The following is a 19216-nucleotide window of genomic DNA, read 5'->3' as shown; positions in this document are numbered from 1 at the left end:
TACGCATCCTTCGCCTTTCTCAGCTCTTGAAGAACATCTTCAAGCGAGTAGCGATAATCGAGCCATGATCGACTCTCTGGACAAGGCAGTTCCCCAAGGAATAACTTTGCATCTTTATAAGCATCTTCAGTGATCGATTCGAGTCTACTCAGTATAAGTGTTCATTAGGAATGTTAAGAATAGTGAGTGTTCACTTACTCAGTGCCGTTTTCAGAAGCCCACCATCCCCGGAGCCGAGAATTTAAATGCTCACTTGGTGAAAGATGAGCAGGGAGAGCTGTCATGGTTTTGATTTCATCGGAAGTCCGTGTTGAAAAAGTGGCCAGCTCTATGTCCTGAGTAGAATGGGCTGATAGGAGAAAACAGCAACAGAGCGCAACGAGGCTGCTGATTTATCGTTTTACCTCATCTTCAGCCCCATTGGGCTTGGCGTTAGATATTTTGGGCCCGGGCTTCGTGACTGACGAGGCGAAAGACACCCTGCCAATGAGGTTGCAATGCCTATGCACCTCTGGCAATATCAAGTTAGCTTTGGCGTTGGCTAGGTGAGAGCTGCGGGTTACCATAAAGTTTTAGGCAACAAGGCGGATTCCTATATATCGTATTGAATTCAGCCCTGGCTAACCCGCTCTTGCATGTTCTGTGGCGAGCTGGAAGGCGTGCTCAAATTATTTGGGCTGCATTCTCTATGCATCAGGCTAGCTTTGGCATTGGCTAGGTGAGAGCTGCGGGTTACCATAAAGTTTTAGGCAACAAGGCGGATTCCTATATATCGTATTAAATTCAGCCCTGGCTAACCAGCTCTTGCATGTTTTGTGGCGAGCTGGAAGGCGTGCTCAAATTATTTGGGCTGCATTGCACCTTGTACTCGATAGGGCTGTGAGGTTTTTCATCTTTTCCTATGCAAACATGACTTGAACAAATAGTCCGTGGAGACCAGAGTATCGAGTTTAATTTCGACAACTGTTTGTTTAAAAATGTCTCACTTGACAATATCTGAAGACGTCACCGAGGGGCTCTCTAGTGCAGCCTTTTCATCATTGCAGGAAAGAGCCCAGCGGGGGAACAATTTTGGCTTCCGGCAAGATGAAGATGAAGAATTTTATGGCGAAGAAGAACCGGAAGATCACGATGAAGATGACTACGACAATGACGAGGCGGAGGAAGAATATGATGAAGGAAAAGATCGTGATGATGAAGACTCTCAAGACGAGGAGGGTTCAGAAGCAGTGTCCGAATCAGCGTGGGACACGAACAATCGGAAACGGAACCGAAGTCCCACTGGCTCTTCAGAAAATCTTCATGTCACAAAGCGTGTAAATACCAGCGATAATTTTACCAAGCCCGATGAGGATGAACATGTCTACAAGGTTCTACACAGAGTTATATGTCACTCGAACAAACACCATATTTTTAAGTTATTTGAAGACGTTCCTGTCCGGGGAAGTATGGGTCATCTCTCGGGTTTCGATCACCTTCGCCATGAGAAAGAATATGTTTCCAAGTTCCCGCACCTCACCTTTCTCATCATCAAAGAGCACCATTGCAAACTAGATGATGAGTTGAGCGACTCCTTCGGTCCAGCAACAGCTGGATATTCAAGAACGAGCCATGAATATTCAGAGAACGGGCGCCTCGTTATTCTCAGCGAAGACCTAAAAAAGGTCATCAATAAAATCTCAACGGCATATCTATATCGATATGGCGAAGAAGAAATGTGCCCGCCTTACATATGGCTGTTTCATCATCGCTCAAAGCTCAGGATGGAAGCTAACAGACCGCATACGACAACTTCACGGCAGGTTCATTCTCTTCTCGACTATGCTAACGAGCGATATGGACACCTGTATGCGAAAGCTGATAGACAACAAAAGGATGGAAATTTTGACAGGGACACGATTCCATTCCTTTTCCGACCCAATCAGATGCTGGTCTGGCGCATGGCATCGAACAGAACTTACGATAGGACACCGACGATGAGGGCAATTGTATTGGAGAACTGGCCGAATCATTCGAGAGGTTCAATCGCGCTGAATGGCTTCTTCTTCAAACACAGCAGCGTTCATTCGTCTCGCACAAGTCAGAGTCTGAAGGTAGACGTCCCGGAGACAATCTCTCGGATCCAACACCTTTCCGTCTTTCCTTTTGAATATGCCGACGCCAAACAGAAAGACGAATTGATAGCTAGAGGGAAAGAGTATTGGAAATATCGAACTATCCAGAATGTATGTTACAGTGGCTGGGATGACAAGGAAGAGTTGCTGTTGGTAAGCTTTTTAATTACTTTAGAATTCAGAATTCAATGACTTACGTATGATCTAGGCTGAGGCTCGCTTAATTGTGGATTATTGCGCATACCGTCAACTGCATCCTTATTCGTCGTTTTGGGGAGAGAGTGGGAAATCCCAGAAGTATGATTCATGGCCATCGTCCCTCGGCCATGATAAGAACTTAAGTTCGGAGACATATGCGTTGTTTCCTGACACTTTACACAGCTTTTTACTCAAAGAAAAGAAATGGAGTAAGCCGCCCTTTAACAAAGCTATTCATTTTTAACCAATTCCTAGTCACTATCCGGATTGATCAAATTAGTTCCATCTGCTGGAATAAGAAAGCTTTCGATCGCCTTGTCCTTCCAGAGAGGACTAAAGATCTAATAAAAAGCCTTGTTTTGGTCCGTACGACGAAGGTTGGGGAAAGCAGAGGTCTGAGTATTGCGGGGAAAAGAAAGGACATAATTGCAGGAAAGGGGAACGGTCTCATTATGTTGCTGCATGGAGCACCAGGCACAGGCAAAACGTTGACCGCAGGTATATCATCCCATGTTTGGCCTATTGCCCTTGTCCAATTGCTTACGATGTCTAGAAAGGTTTGCCTTCTCTTTATCTTAGGCGTATTCCGATTGCGCTGACAGAAGCTTTTCAATTATCAGTGTCGCTGAGATTGCTGAGAGACCCTTGTATAACGTGACTTGTGGTGATATTGGAACCAATGCAGAAGAAGTGGAGAGATATCTCAAATCCATACTCTTCTTAGGTAAGATGTGGAATTGCAGTAAGTACAGCCCCATGATTTTAGACGCGAATTCATCTGACACGAAGCAGTTCTGCTTCTCGACGAAGCAGATGTTTTCCTGGAAGAACGTTCGCTTTCTGACCTAAAGAGAAACAGCTTGGTTTCTGGTATGTCTGTCGAATCATGTTAGCCGTTTGCTAATGAAAGCAGTTTTCCTGCGAACGCTGGAGTACTATGACGGAATTCTGATATTGACAAGCAATAGAGTCGGAACATTCGACGAAGCATTTAGTTCACGCATCCAGGTTTCGTTGCATTTCCCGCTACTCGACCGTCCTTCACGGAGACAAATTTGGTTGAACTTCTTGGAAATGATGCGGGAGGACGAAGAAGAGGTTGATTTTGCTGGATTGGAACGTCGTGTTGAGGAGCTATCCGATCTTGAGATAAACGGCCGCCAGATCAGGAACGTGCTGACAACGGCAAGGCAGTTGGCAATTTTCAAGATGGTAACCATGGGATGGGAGCACGTCCAAAAAGCGATAAGAGCGGCTGCCGACTTTACAAGGTATATACAAACTGTCCATGGCCATACGGATGAACAAAACGCCAGAGATGAAAAGTGGAGGTAGATGTATGGAGCCATTCGCACATTCTTGGAACTACATCATATAACCGGTTAAACTGGTGGAAATATTTTAGAACTCCGTAAACATGATAAGCCGGTGTATCGATAGAAGATATGCCCCTCTTGTGTGAGTCGCGCCCCTAAGGAATATTCCGAGTGGCTACCTAAAATTCCAAGTTCCTGGTGAAAGTTTGGTTTCGGAGTCGTCGTTCAGAATACTTGCTTCAAACTTTGTACTGTAAATTTAACTCATTAATGATTTATGCACAGGGCAGGGAATAGAGCGGCTAAGTTTCGAAACCAACATGTTTTGGTCAAGTTCAATAAGGAATTACAGGAAGACGTGACGAGCTGAACGATGGAGACAAATTGTGTGGTACGGACGCGTATATTCCGAATAGTGTGGGATGCATGGAAATGTGCTGTTGATGAAGATTGCTATCCTTCACTATAAATATATCAGTGCATAGTGATGTATGATTAAAGAAAAAATGACTCTTTTGTGGAAGGGCATAGTTTTGATGTATCCCTCAGGCTGGTGAGGCGTGTTGCGTTTTAGCGGCCGCCATGAGTGGCCAGTTCCTATGGGAAAATGTAAAACGACACCCCCCTGGGTGTCGATTAGACAAATCAATGGATTCTAAAGTTTTAATAATGCTTAATTAGCTGCTTGTACTTACTTAAGTCCTTCTCTCGAATCAGAATTCCTAATATAGATATAAGGAGGTTTGTATATAAGAGCTCTAATTTGGGGCGTGAAATAGGCGAGGCAATAATTGCGTACGAGGTAAATTCGTTCCAGGTACTTAATCGCTAAATTTTCAGGCTCTTATAGTGCCTTGAAAATTCCGACTTTACTTACCTTCTTTAAATTTTCTTAAATCCACTAATTATTATATAATAAAATTATTATATCCTATTAGCTTATAATCTGGCTTTCTATAATATAAAAAATAATTAAATTATAATAATTCTTTATACAGTAAATTAAACTTAAAGGAAAACTAGTTTTTTTGGTGTTCCTCTCTGCTTTAGGTTAGTCCGGCCCCCGGGGGGGGGGTTTACATTTTCCCATTTACGTCCGCAAGAGACACAATTGAATAGCACTCTGGTGACTGCGAAACGGTTGAATAATTCTTTTTTCTTCCGCTGCAGGATGACACCATAACGGCATGCGCTGGCAGTCCAGGCGGCATTCGTTTTGTAAGATGAAGGCGGGTGGTGGTGGCTTAGAACTTTAACGAAATGTACTCAGCCACCCTAGGCGTTCTCACAGAAGTTGTCTAAACGCACTCCCTTCTGGTATGCTACGCTGAAATATTTCCTTCCGTTTCGGCAAGATCAATATTGTGGACTGCCCAAATCGACTTCAATTCTTTAACTTGTCACAAAGATGAGCACAGACGAACACACCCAGGGCCTCGTCAATCAACTTGATTTCTTCCCCCGAAGTTTTGACACTGCGAATTGGGTTTTTGGGGACCAGGGAGGTTTGATAATATGGTATGAGGAGATTCTAGGTCGCCTGCCTTATCCGGGGGGCCATTTGCCTTCCGATGTTGTTACTACATATCCTCCATCTACAGTACACTCCTGTGGCGACGAATGTTCAAGCAATTGTTCGGACCTAGATGTGGACCTTCTGCAAGTACTAGAGGACGTTGTGCTGGATTACCCCCCAAATGATCTCGCTCGGGGTCCTTTGTTTCCAATAAAGGAAGAGCCCACGGATGACTCTCTTGCATACATGGAGACTTCAAGCAACACCTTGATCTTATCGATTCGAAAGAGCTCTTGGAGGTCGACAAGATTCCTCCAAAATTCCATATACACGGAGCGTTTGGAGGAACATAAAACCTCGGATTCAGAGGCAAAGCATCTTACAATTACTTTACCTGATATGCTGGAAACCCTATTTCAAGTTACCTATCTAGACCTTGAGGTGATTAGAATTCGGCAAATTCTTTCAACGTTACGCGAAGCGCTAGAGGTACAAAGATCTGGAGCGAATAGAAAACTCAATACAAGGATCATAGAGTCCTCCTTGGACAGCAATATTTGGTCGCGCAATCTGTTGCAAAGTATACAAGGTGTTTGGAGCATATCTACCAAACCCATCCATGGGATTGATTCTGTTCTGGCCACAAGTGAATGGTACTTCTACATGGGCATGGTTGCTCTTTCTCGTTCACAATTTCGATTCCGCTCGCCGCCTCTAAAACAATATTTGGATTCTGCAATATCCTTCTTCTTCCTGGACCTTCAATATGGCACCGACCGTTGGGAGACGTGGTATCGATTAGCGCAGTGCTATGAGGCTATAGCAGAGACTACTTCCGATTTTATCGCGCTAATTAGGCGGGCAATACACTGCTATATGATAGCAATTTCATCAGCTAAACGTACTACACACACACACGAATCCCTGAAAACGCTTTCTCTTCTCTGTCACGACTTTGGAATATTAATATACAATTTGACACCGTTGATGGAATCAAAATGGCCTCTCGGCCGTTACGAGACTTGCAAATTGGCAATTAATCTCCTCAAACTCGCGACGCTCTACTTCAGTGGGCGGTGGATGTATGTTGAAACTCACAATAACCAGAGTGTTGCCTTCTAACAATTTGATAGGAGTCATTTCATGTTAGCATCTTACACTTACCAAAGGTTTGAAGTTACACAGGACGGTCAGAGCCGTAATCTCAATTTGGAGATTAAGAGTGTACTTAAAACTTTGAAACAAGCGTTTCATATATTGTCCAAATCTCCACCAATTATTCTTCGCCGGGAATCACGTTATGACATCCACAAAGAAATTACATTGTTGGTACAATGGCTCATCGAGAGACGAGAAAATAATAGTGAACGAGTCAAGGTCGCCTTAAACTACTCCATCGCAGTGTTTTTACGCTGCCGCGAGAGCTTCCGCTCCGATGTTAAGGCTTTCTCCAGATCCATCCCACCAGTCAAGCGGAAGGGGTATCGAATTGAAAGAGCGCCGATTGAAACCCAGTTTATTTCATATAAGCGACAGGCAGCTTCTAGGAACGAGCCACAAGTACCACGAGGTCAAATTTCACTAAAGAAAAGCCCTAGTGCGCTACAAGTAACTTCGCCTATGTCCAATTTCCTTATTGACGATAGAATGCAAGATCTCCGTGGACTTGGACCGGAAGATATTATCCAGTTGGGTCTTCTCTGTGAGCAGCAACTGAAAGTCAAGCAAAGTATTGCCGTGAGTGCAAACATGGCAAATAATCTGATGAAAACCTGCTAAAACCACGCTAGTGCTTTAACTACTTGACGCATTCTCCACCCGATTTTGTGGATAAAGTATCTTGGTGGCTCAAAATTGCACCTACGTTAGAGCAATCAGGGAAGGTAATAACGTAGAAATTGCCTTTTTAGGAACGGTCACTGACCTACCAAGTTCGATATAGCTAAGAAAATGTACAAGCTTGTACTGGAGAGAAATTCCGAGAACGTAGAAGCCATGAAAAATCTTGGACGGTTGTACCACCAGGAGGACACATCTCAAGAAAATCAAGATCGGGCAATTAGATATCTCGAAAGAGCCGTGGCACTCGGTAAGCATATGGTTGTCGGCTCCAAAAGATGCATTCCTCGAAACTAATCAAGGCAGACAAAGGCAATACTCAAAGCTGGTACCTGCTTGGGTGCTCTTATTTATCAAGGCAATTTCTTTTTAAAGCGCATGAAGCTTTCCAACAAGCGATCTATCGGGACCAGAAGAATGTCGACTGCTGGGCTAGCTTGGGAGCGCTAAACGTGAAGATGAAGCGCTATAAAGAAGCTCAGAACTCTTACGATACAGCAATAAAACTGGATCGGAGGCGAGTAGAGTCTTGGGTTAACCTGGGTAATCTGGTGGGCCACCCCTGATTTACATAAAAAGTGTATAACTGATAAGCGAATAGATGCGGCAATTAGGCCAGATCCCAAAGGCTATTGACAGTTTCAAAGTGGCTTCTAATTTAGATCCGTCCAATGCTGAGGTTCAAAAATACTTACGGGAGTTGATTGATGCTAGTGACGGGCAATGAGGGAAGATAACTGAAGCATACAATGGAGGCATTTGGTTTGATTATGATCAACACTTTCCGAAGACAGTCCTTCCCTTTGCATGTCACTCCTTTATTCGAATACACTTGACAGAAGCCTGAAGCATGCCGTGAGCCAGGCAAGCTGTTGACCTAAATCAATGAGTTTATCTAATGGCTCAACGGCTCTGGTAGCTGTAGGTGTATAGTGTTACGAACTTCTCTCACCTCTGGCGGGCTATACTGTTAAATAAATGGCCGGTGCTGGTGATACCATGAACGTAACAATGTATACGCCGCTGCTTACACAACCCAACTCTCTCTATAACTGTTCAACTTCATCTGCTTCTTGCTTTTCCATTTCGCCTCGATGAAAATCGATCCATATTGGCTCCCTGTCTTGCTGTCCCAATGTCATTGCGTTCGCTACCACGCTGCTGTCATCCACATTCCTGGACCGTCCGAAGCTGCTACTACCGCCTGACGCCTCTTGTACAGAAGAAGGAGCTAAGAGTAGTGTAGTGGTGTAATCTGTACGAGATCTGGGCCGCTTCGCTAAAATTAAAGCCTGGCGGCCCTACGCAAGCTTCGGGGCCAGTCTTTAATTTTGCCCTGATCTCGATTCGAGATTAATTGGATGCCTCAGGCACTTATTTAAGGGATATCAGCTTTACTGACTTTAAATTCACTTTGAAAATTCACTTTTTGAAGGCTAAAAATTTTCCAGGTAAGCTAAATAAGGTAGGTTTTAATTTCGAATTCCAAAGCTTCTTTCCTTTAATAAACATCTTCATACATACACTCACGTAAGTTAACCCCTATACCCGCTACGGGCCTGCCCCTGGCCTGTAACGCTTCTTACGGTCCGTAGAATGTCTTCTCTACTATCTACTGCCGCCGCCGCCACTGCTGCTATTACTACTGCTACGGCAGCAAACTTTGCTACTGGCCTGCCGCCGCCGCCGCCGCCCGCCCCTCCCGCCCTGCCCCACCCGTACTATGGCCTCCCTCTCTCTCCTCACCGCCCGCCGTATGCCTATCTTGCGGCCCGGCCGCACTACTAACCCCGCCCGGCCTGCCAACCTGGAGGCTGAGCTTAGCCAATTCGTTAGTCAAGTTTATCCTGCCGGATATATATATTATACTAGCAGGTCGGATATATAGACGGTATATATGGTTATAGCTAGTTTTTTTAGTAGAAGCTATACTAACTATTATTATAGTAGTAAAGATACCTGCTATTTTTTCTATAAGTACTTTTATATAATATTTTACGGACTATAACTAATTTAATAAATACTTCCAGGTACTACTACTAGTCCCGGTCCCGGTTCCGCCCCTACCCCTACTAACCCTCTCTTGCTTCCCCGGGTTATTACTAGTAGTTATATAAGTAACTAGGTTACTTCTAATAACTTATCTTTATATATATATACTTACTATAAATTATTATAGACCTTAACTAATATATAAATAGCCTACTATACTATTACTACTTACTACTACTACTTATTTATTTTTTCTTAGAAAATATACCGTTTTACTAAGCTTTATAGAAAGCTAATAGCTTTTTATAAAGAGGAGATAAAGGTACTAGAAAAAGAAAAAGAAACGAATTATTTAGTACTAGTATTAGAGAATAGGAAGAAGTAAGAGAAAAAGAGAGAGAAAGAGAAAGGGAAAAAGAGAGAGAGAAAAAAAAGAAAGAAAGAAAAAAAGAGAAAAAAAAAGTTATAAATCCTATAAAAAGTTATCTAGAAAAGATATATATTTTTAATACCTAATAATATAATATTCTTAGTCTATTTAAGCCCTAAAATATTTAAAGTAATAATTATAAGTTATTTATAAATAGATATAAATACTTATAAGTAATTATAAATAATTATAAATAGTTATAAATAATTATAAGTAGTTATAAATAATTATAAACCCCTAAATTCCTTAACCCGACTTATAAGGCTATCCGGTACTTATAAGGCACCTATAAGAGATAAAATACTAAAATAAATTAGCTAAAACCTTAGGATAAGTTATATTAAATATTCTAGATAAGTTTTTATATAATAGAAAAATACTTAAGCTTTTAATAAATAATATATAAGAAACTCTTATATAAAACTACTTATAAATAAATACGAGTATTTATAGATCTAAACTAATAATATAAAAGAACTAATCTTATAACTTATTAATAATTATTATAAAATATAAATAAACTAGGAACTATTTCCGGGAAAAGATAATCCCTAGGCTAATATTTATAATAAATAGCTTAATTTATAAAATTATTTATAACTAGTTATTAAAATTTCCTCTAAATAAGTAGGCCTTAATATAATATATCTATAAGCTTATAACTATTATTCGGGTCCTATTATATAAATTCTCTTATAAATATAGATTTTATAAAAGTAGTATTAGAGCCCTAATCTTAAAAATAAGCTAAAATAATAATAAGAAAAAGAGATTAATACTTTATAACTATTTTATAAATAGCTTATATAAGTTATTACCTAAAAACTTATTTATATCTAGAAAATCTACTAATTAGTATATCTATAATTAGCCTAGTAAATATCTAAAAATATAAATATTAAGCTCCGAGATTATAGTATTTAATATAATTAAGAGATACTATTTATAAAAAATTAATAAATTTATAATAGCCCGAAAAAGAAGTTCTAGAGAATAAATATAGCTAATTAGATTTATAATTAATACTAGCTAGTTTATATAGTTCGGAATTATTACTATTTTATTAGGGTCTAGATTATTAGATAATTTACTAATTTAATAAATAAACTCCTGGCTATTCTCGCCTTTATAAACTTATATATTAGTCTATAAATAGAACTACTTGAGCTATAGCTAAATAAATAATTATTAAAGATATATAGTAATAATATCTATTTATAAATTATATAATATAACTAGAAGAATCTAGGTAAAGTTCTTATTAAGAATTATAGATACTTTTCTAAAAAGAATATTATTTATTACAAACTATAAATTTATTAAGAACTAGTAAATAATCTTAAAATAGTACTTATATTATATTAGTATCTTGTCCCAGATAATAAAATCTATAAATTAGAGAATCTATCTAAAGATATTTTACTTTATAATAGAACTTATAAATAATTTATAAAGCTTAATTAGAATCTTAAACTAGAAATAAGATATATATTTATTTAGTAATAAGAGAACTATAATACTTGTAAATATTATATAAAGAACTATTTATTCTTACTTATAAAAGTAATAGTAAAGTACTTTATATAAGAATATTTTACTTATATTTCTTAATCTTTATAAATAAAAATAGGCTATTTATAAATCTAATTTAATAGTTATTATAATTTCCGTAAAATATAATTACTAATTAGAATTAAGCTAGGCTTATATTATAATTATAAATAATATCTAGTTCTCGAGAATATATAATATAAATAAGAAATAATATTTACTAATCTAATTTTAGATAAAAAATAAGAGCCTATAGTTTATAAACCTATATATAAGTAAGAAAAGGCTATAATTATAATATGGGTTAAGAAATAAAAATAGGAAACTATTATTATAAATAAGCTAGTACTAGAAATTATTATAGAAATAGTATTTATACTAGTTTTAGATTATTAATAGGTCTATAATTAGCTACTAATAAAGGCTAGTTAAGAATAATATTCGTAAACTATTTATAAATATAAATAAGATAGCCTTATTAAAATACTAATACTATTTCTAGTTATTTTCTATTAAGCTATAAGTAATATAAGTAGCCTAATATATTAGATAATAAATACTCTTAACTAAATATAAATCTATAAAGAACTATAGGCCGCAAATAATTATAAATAAAAGCTATAAGTAATATTACTTACCTGAAATAGGGCTATAGTAATATATATAGCTAATTTATTTACTATTATCTTACTAGTAATATTTCTATTTCCGGATCTTTAGAGCTTATATAAATTTGGCTAAAAACTCGAAATATAAATATTTCTAGCTATTCTTATATATAGTATTATATTTAAAAAAGGCTATTAGTATTAAACGGGTATTTATAATTTTTATAGCTAAAGTTATAGAAAAGATATTATTTAAAAAATAAATTATTTACTTTTTTTTAAAATAAATTATAAGATACTAAATAGAAAGAAATTCCTAATATATAGAAAATTCAAATAGCTACTAAATAGCCTTATATAAACTCATATAACAGGTATATATATACCGGGTAATCTTATTATTTATAGCTATAATTATAACTATAATATAATTTACTTTTTTATATATATATTTATAAATATACTTAATTACTTATATAAATATATAAATCTTAATATTAATATATAAATAAAACTTTTAAAGAAAATATAAGTTATATAAAATAATCTAGTAATTATTATAAATAATTTCCTAGCCTAGAAAGCCTAGTTTATAAGCTATAAATATTTATTTATTATTCTAGTAATAATATTCGGGATAATTATTCTTATTAATTATAATATAATTTATAAAAGCTTTTGGGAATTTCTTAAAATATACTAATAGACTATAAGCTTCTTTATAAATCATATATAAAGCCCGTATATAATTCTTTTTATATAAACTATAAGATATATTATTTATAATTAAGGCTAGAAGCTTATTTATAGAATCCTATAATAGATCCGGTAGCTTAGTATATATAATCTTATCTATATATTTAGATATATTAAACTTTTTAGATACTTATAAGAATAAAAGTAAATATAAATATAAAAGCCCTTACTTTTAGTACTTAATTATATAAATATAGCCCGTATATTATTCAAAAATATGATTTTTTAAGTCTATAAAAAGCTCCTAAACCTTAAGTTAAAATATATAAATAATTAGATCTGGCTAGTTTATAAATTATAAGCTATCTAGCTCCTAGATAATTTCTAATTATTACGGATTTATTATAAAAATAAAAATAAAAATAGGCTTTCTAAAATAATAAATAATAGTTATTAAATCCTAAAAAAGCTATTATATAAACTAATTCCCGCTTATAAAAGAAAAAGAAAAAATAAATTAATAGCCTAGATTAGCTAATAAGATATTTTTATAAATTAAGGTATTACTAAACTATTATATATATTTATACGGATCTTATCTTAATATAAATAAAGCTAATTAAGAAATATAGTTTTATAAATAATAAAAGTATTTATAATATATTACTAAAAAAGCTAATAAGTATAAAAGAAAGGAAATATCTTATAAATACAGGTATATAAATGGAACTAGTAAAAAAGCTACTATTTTAAACAAATCTATTAATAGATATAATAAGTATTCTATAAGATTATTTTATAATATTATCTATATTTATTATATAAAAAGAGAAATACGTAATAAAGTAATATATATATTATATAAGTAATAGCTATTTAGTAAAGTTATAAACCTTAATAACTAGACTTATAAATTATAAGAAAAATATTATATTAATTCTTATTTATAAACTTATCTAAAAGAATTCTTACTAGCTCTATAGCTATAAGAAGATTCTTATAATAATAATTTGCCTTAAACTAAAGAATTAGGTATATTTATAGGCTAAGAAAAATCCGAAAGTAATTTATTTAGCTAGCTAATTACTTCCGGATTATCTTATAAATTTATATAAAGAAATTACTATAGTCTATAAATATCTTATAAAGGCTATAGAGAATAGTTTAATTAAGTTACGGGTAGTACTATAACCAGAGATTAGTTATATAATCTGAATTATAAAAAAATAGTTAGGTAAAAGCCGGAACTTACTATAAGCCTAGCTTTAAGGGTTCCTAGTAATAAAATAGCTTCCTATAAATCTAAAAATAGTAAAAACTATAAGAAAGGTTAATATAGGTATTTTTAGTATAGCTTATAAATATAAAAGCAAGTATAGAATTATATACTCTTATATTCTAATAAAAGCTATAAGCTTATAGATTATTTTCTTTAAAAAGCACTTATAAAAAGAATAAGAATACCTGTAATTTATTTATTATTATATTCTTTCTCTTATAATAAAGCTTAAACTTCTGTCCTATACCTATAAATACCTCTAATATCTAGTATTTTATTATATAATCCTTATACTTAATATTTATTAGACTAAAATTATAAGATAGTAAAAGCTAAAATAGTAAATAGAAGCCGAGTAATAAAAGAAAAGGGCTAGAAGATATAGGAAAAGCCAGAGAATTTACTATAGCCAGAATATAGTCTTATTTAATTTATATATTAGTTTACTAAATATACTTACGGGGCTATAGATTATTATTCCTGCCTATAACTAGTTATTATAGACTATTATGAGTTTACCGGGATATATTAGAATTAAGCTTAGTAAGAGCAGATTAGTATTTCCTCTAATAGGCCTAAAAAAAGGTTAGTTTTATAAGAAAAAAGAAAAAAAGAGAAAAAGAGAAAAGAAAAAGACCCTATAATATAGATATGTTCTATAGGTATTACCCTAGTAATTTTAGGGAAATTAAGATAAGAAATAATACTAGTTATAATATAAATAAAATAAATAGAGAAATAAATCTATTTTTAATAAAAGAAAGCTTACTAGCTAAATAAAAGAAAAAACGGAGGCTAGAATAAATTATATAAGGCTAGAAGTTTTAGTATTTATATTTAGGTAAGATCCTATAACTAGTATTTTTAATAAGTAATCCGATTATATAATAATATTATATAAACGAGTTTAGGGCCGCTTTACTAAAATTATTAATTAGTAGCCCTATATAAGCTCCGGGGCTAATTAATAATTTTGCCCTAAACTTGTTTCGAGTAAGTTTAAAATTAAAGAAAATATATTATATAATAAAGGCTTTAGCTAAAATTATATAACTTAGTTAGTAAAGGGTTTTAGCTAAATATATAAATTAGATATAGATTCTTTATAGACCTTTTATAAATAATATAAGAAGGAAAATAGCTTATAAGTATATAAAGTTATTTATAAATAAGTTAAAAGCTAAGTAAGACCTTATAATATTTCTAAATATACTATATTATTTATATAATTTATATTAGGAAATAAAAGAATATAAAGCCCTATTTATAAAGTAACTTATAAAGCTATTATATAGAACTAATTATAAGAAAAAACTAGTAATTATAAATCTATTCTTATTATCTTAAATAACTAGCCTTATAACTTATTAATAATTATTATAAAGAATAAAGTAAGTAGAAACTACTTATAAGAAAGTATAAAAGATAGTTACTAATTTATAAACTAGAACTTAATTCGTGAAATTATCTATAACTAGCTATTAAAGTTATTATCTAATAGCTATACCCGAATTAAGAACCTCCCAAAGCTATATATTAATATCTATAACCCGTTATAAAGCCCTTCTTATAAATAGAGATTTCGTAAGAATATTATAGGTATATTAATCTTAAGTTATAGCCTAAAGAGAAATAGATCTAATAAATAGATATTTTATAAGATCTCTAGAAATAATTCTATAATTTCAGAATTCGCCTTATTTATATTAGCCAAATCTACTATAAAATATATCTATTTCTGGCCAGGAAATATATCTAGGATTATTTAGTTAAGCTTATAGATTATATTATTTAGGGTTAATAGAATTACTTATTTACTAAAGGCCTAGTAATTATATAGGGCCTATAAAAGTTACTCTTACGAGTAAATATAATTAATTAGATCTATAACTAACTAGATATATAGAATAAAAGGCAAGAATATAATCTACCTATTTAAAAACAGGTTATATAATAAATTACTAATCTAGTTTATAAAATCCTATTTAAATAAATTATTATAAACCCGTATATTAATCCATAATAATAACTAATAAAGCTATAGCTAGATTCATATTTACTATAAGCAGGCCCGTATTATATTAGCCTGCAAATTATATAGAACTATTAGTAAAATCTGAATAAAGTTTCTCTCGAAAATTACAGGTATTTCTCTAAAGAAAATATTATTTATAATTAATTATAAATTAACTATTAGCTAATATATTACCTTAAAATAGTACTTATACTATATAGGTACCTTATTTCAGATAATTAGGTCTATAGAATATAAGAGAGCCCTAAGCTAGCTAGTCTTAGTAATTATATTTATAAATAACTTATTAAGCTTAAGTAGAATCCGGAACTAGAAATAAAACATATATTTATTCGAGAAAAAAAGAGTTATAATACTTATTAATATTATATATAGAACTATCTTATCTTGGCTATAGTAATAATAATAGAGAGTTTTATAAAAAAATATCTTACTAGTCTTACTAGGGCTTTATAAATAGAAATAAGTAATTTATAAATTATTTATAATTACTATTATAATTATCTAAAAGTAGAAGTACTAGTTTATATTTAGCTAGGCTTATATTATAATTACTAGTAATATCTTATAGATATAATTAACTCGTAAATTAGTTATATAGTAACTTATAGTCTAATTAAAGATATTTTTAGACAGGGTAATATTTATAAGTATTTACTAGAGATTTATAAGGCTAAGACTAAGTAAAAAGAAGCCGTAATTATAATAAGAATTAACTAAGAATAGTAAAAAGTTAATTAATAGGTTATAGGCTAGCTTATAAGTTAAGTTATTATAGAAATACTTCTTATACTAGTTCCAGATTACTTATATATTCGTAATTAGCTACTAGTAAATACCTATAAAAAAGAGTATTTATAAATTATAGCTAGTTATTAATAAAATAGTCTTATTAAAATACTAGAATTACTTCTAATTATTCTTTATTAAGCTATAAGTAATATAAATAATATAATATATAAGATAATAAATACTTTTAACTAAATAAAGCTTATTAAAGAACTATAAATCATATATAACTATTAGTAAGAGCTATAAATAGAACCGCTTACCTAAAACCGGGCTATAATAATAAATATAGCTAATACTATATTCTTATTTATAAGGCTTCTATATCTGAGTCTTAGTAACCTATATAAAATATTATAGGAACTTGTAATAGAGATATTAATAGCTATTTTTATATATTATATTATACTTAAAGAAAGCTATTAAGATTAAATAAGTATTTATAGCCCGGTCTATAATTTGCTCAAGTAAGAGATTATTTATAAAATAGACTATATATTATCTAGAGAAGTAAATTACTAAGTACTAGACTAGAAGAAACTCCTAGTATATTAGATATTTAAATAAATACTAGAAAGCCTTTATAAGGCCTATATACTAAGCTTAAAAATATTAGATAATCTTATTATTTATTCCTGAGACTATAATAGTTATATAATTTATTTCTTTATAGATATACTTATAAATATACTTAATTACTTATATAAAAGTATAAACTTTAATATTAATATAGGAATAGAACTTCTAGAAAAAATATAAGTTATATAAAATAACCTAGTAATTATTACGGACGACTTCCTGGCCTAGAAAGCCTGGTTTATAGACTATAAATATATGGCTATTATTCTAGTACTAGTACTCGAAATACTTATTTTTATAAATAATTATTATAGCTATAAATACTTTAAGGAATCTTTTCTAATATATAAATAGGGCTATAGGCGTCTTATAGACTATATATAGGGCTTTTGGATTATTTTTAAGGCTATATAGTTTATAAGATATCTAACTAGTTATTATAATTATAAGTTTATTTATAGAATCTTATAATAAGTCTAGAAGCTTAGTATAAATAACTTTATTAACTAAATTAGGAATTAAAAAAACGGCTTCTTTCCTAAGAAATAAAAGTAGGTATATATATAAGAGGCTATATTTCTAGTATTTAATTATATATATATAGCCTATATATAGTCTAAAAAAATAATTCTTTAGGTTTATAAATAGCTTTCTTATCTTTAATATAAAAATCCGGTAAAAGAAATCCGGATAATTAATAGCTTATTACCTATTTAAAAAATAATCTATAATTTTAGGCTAGTATAAGTTAGCTATAAAAGTAATAAAGATACTTAGTTTACTAAAGTATTATATAATAGCTATTAAGTCTTAAAAAAGTTATTATATAAAGTAATTACTATCTATAAAGCTTAATAAAAGAATAAAGTAATAGCTAATATTACTTATATAAATATCTTTATAAATTAGAACATTCGTAAGTCCTATATATATATTTATATAAATATTTTACTAATATAAGTAAAGCTAATTAAATAAGGTAATCTTATAAGTAATATATATATTAATAATATATTACTAAAAAAGGTAACTAGTATAAAAAAATAAAGAAAAGGCCAGATAAATATAGAGGTAATACTAATAAAAAACTTGCTATTTTAGCTATATTTACTAATAGGTTCTATTATAGTCTTATAACTATAAATTATAATACTAGCCCGGGTTATTATATAAAAAAAACAAGATATAATATTAATTATATATATTTATAAATACTTATAGCCTGCCTTATAGATTATAAATATTAGATTATAATAGCTTATATCCGTATACTTATCTAAAATAAGAGCTATAATCTTATTATTTATTAGGAGATTCTTATAATAATAATTAGTACCTAACTCAAGAATTAAGTATATTTACGAATTAAATAAGATCCGGAAATTGGTTTATTAGCTCGCAAAATACTTATAGGCTATTTTATAAACTATAATAAATAAATTATAATCCGTAAATATATTTATAAGTTATAAAAGAACTATATAATCTAAATAAGAGAAGTTAGTAGCCCATATATTAGTTATAAAAAGCGGATTATAAAAGAAAAGCTATATAAAGCAAGCTATAATAGGCCTTGGAAATAGAAGAGCTTATTATAAATCTAAAAGTACTAGATTCTATAAAAGAAATTAATCCGGGTATTTTTTTTATAGCTAATTAATATAAAGGCAAAAGTATAATTATATATCCGGATATTTATTCGGAAGACCTAGTAAAGCAGGTTATTATTTATAAAAAAGTAAGAAAAATATAGAGAAAGCTTATAAATTAGAGGAAGTATTATATTACTTTTTTTATAATAGGTCTTAAAGTAATTATTTATATAGCTAAAATAAAGGGCTTTATAAGCTATATAATAACCTATAAGCGGACTAGTTATATATACGGGAGCTAGCTAGAAATAAGAAAGAAAAGTAAGAGGCTATATAGTAAGTAGGTTAGTAAGAGAATTCTCTATAATATAAACTAGGGCCATAATAGATAGTTAATAGATCCGTTACTAGTACTATAGGGCTAACTTGTCTATAGAGATATTCGTAATTAACTATTATTATTATTAGAAGATAGAAAGAATATTTAGATTAAGTTCTTATAAGGTAAAGTACTACTAGATATAATTAGTAGTATTTCGGGCCTATTAACTAGTTAATTAAGCCAGAAAAAAAGAAAAATACAAACTTAATAGTAAGAGCAAATTTTATATAGCTTAGCCTGCTCTATAATAAAGTTAGAAGCAGGCCGGTTTTGCCTATAGGAAATATAAAAGCAGAAAAA

The 19216-nt window shown here is 31.6% G+C and overlaps 3 protein-coding genes across 3 annotated transcripts; all 3 read left to right on the top strand.

The window, feature by feature from the left end:
• Positions 1-2442: 2442 nt before the first annotated feature.
• On the top strand, positions 2443-3647 carry K444DRAFT_519067 (P-loop containing nucleoside triphosphate hydrolase protein; the record flags this gene model as incomplete). Its single annotated transcript, XM_024873924.1, has 5 exons — positions 2443-2521; positions 2568-2824; positions 2943-3054; positions 3102-3182; positions 3223-3647. Coding segments are annotated over 5 exons (954 nt in total), but the record flags the coding sequence as incomplete, so codon positions are not given.
• A 1331-nt stretch (positions 3648-4978) lies between these two features.
• K444DRAFT_183218 (uncharacterized protein) lies at positions 4979-6648 on the top strand. Its single transcript, XM_024870841.1, has 3 exons — positions 4979-6226; positions 6278-6469; positions 6522-6648. Exons 1-3 carry the CDS (start codon positions 5037-5039, stop codon positions 6529-6531), a joined length of 1392 nt encoding a protein of 463 aa, XP_024742494.1. The 5' UTR covers positions 4979-5036; the 3' UTR covers positions 6532-6648.
• Positions 6649-7943, top strand: K444DRAFT_183219 (TPR-like protein). The gene is made up of 5 exons (XM_024870842.1): positions 6649-6881; positions 6935-7027; positions 7077-7233; positions 7290-7534; positions 7585-7943. Exons 1-5 carry the CDS (start codon positions 6765-6767, stop codon positions 7708-7710), a joined length of 738 nt encoding a protein of 245 aa, XP_024742493.1. The 5' UTR covers positions 6649-6764; the 3' UTR covers positions 7711-7943.
• Positions 7944-19216: the final 11273 nt, after the last annotated feature.

This window comes from Hyaloscypha bicolor (assembly GCF_002865645.1).
Source record: "Hyaloscypha bicolor E unplaced genomic scaffold K444scaffold_16, whole genome shotgun sequence".
Lineage (NCBI taxonomy): Eukaryota > Fungi > Ascomycota > Leotiomycetes > Helotiales > Hyaloscyphaceae > Hyaloscypha > Hyaloscypha bicolor.
The sequence above is the reverse complement of the archived record's forward strand: the minus strand, read 5'-3'. Positions and strand labels throughout refer to the sequence as shown.

What these genes read in the sequence shown, in the direction of transcription:
- K444DRAFT_183219 (XM_024870842.1), top strand. Translation starts at nt 6,765, where the DNA reads ATGTCCAATTTCCTTATTGACGATAGAATGCAAGATCTCCGTGGACTT. An exon ending in AAGTCAAGCAAAGTATTGCC is followed by an intron (nt 6,882 to 6,934) that starts GTGAGTGCAAAC and finishes AAACCACGCTAG; the next exon opens with TGCTTTAACTACTTGACGCA. An exon ending in CGTTAGAGCAATCAGGGAAG is followed by an intron (nt 7,028 to 7,076) that starts GTAATAACGTAG and finishes TGACCTACCAAG; the next exon opens with TTCGATATAGCTAAGAAAAT.
- K444DRAFT_183218 (XM_024870841.1), top strand. Translation starts at nt 5,037, where the DNA reads ATGAGCACAGACGAACACACCCAGGGCCTCGTCAATCAACTTGATTTC. An exon ending in TACTTCAGTGGGCGGTGGAT is followed by an intron (nt 6,227 to 6,277) that starts GTATGTTGAAAC and finishes ACAATTTGATAG; the next exon opens with GAGTCATTTCATGTTAGCAT.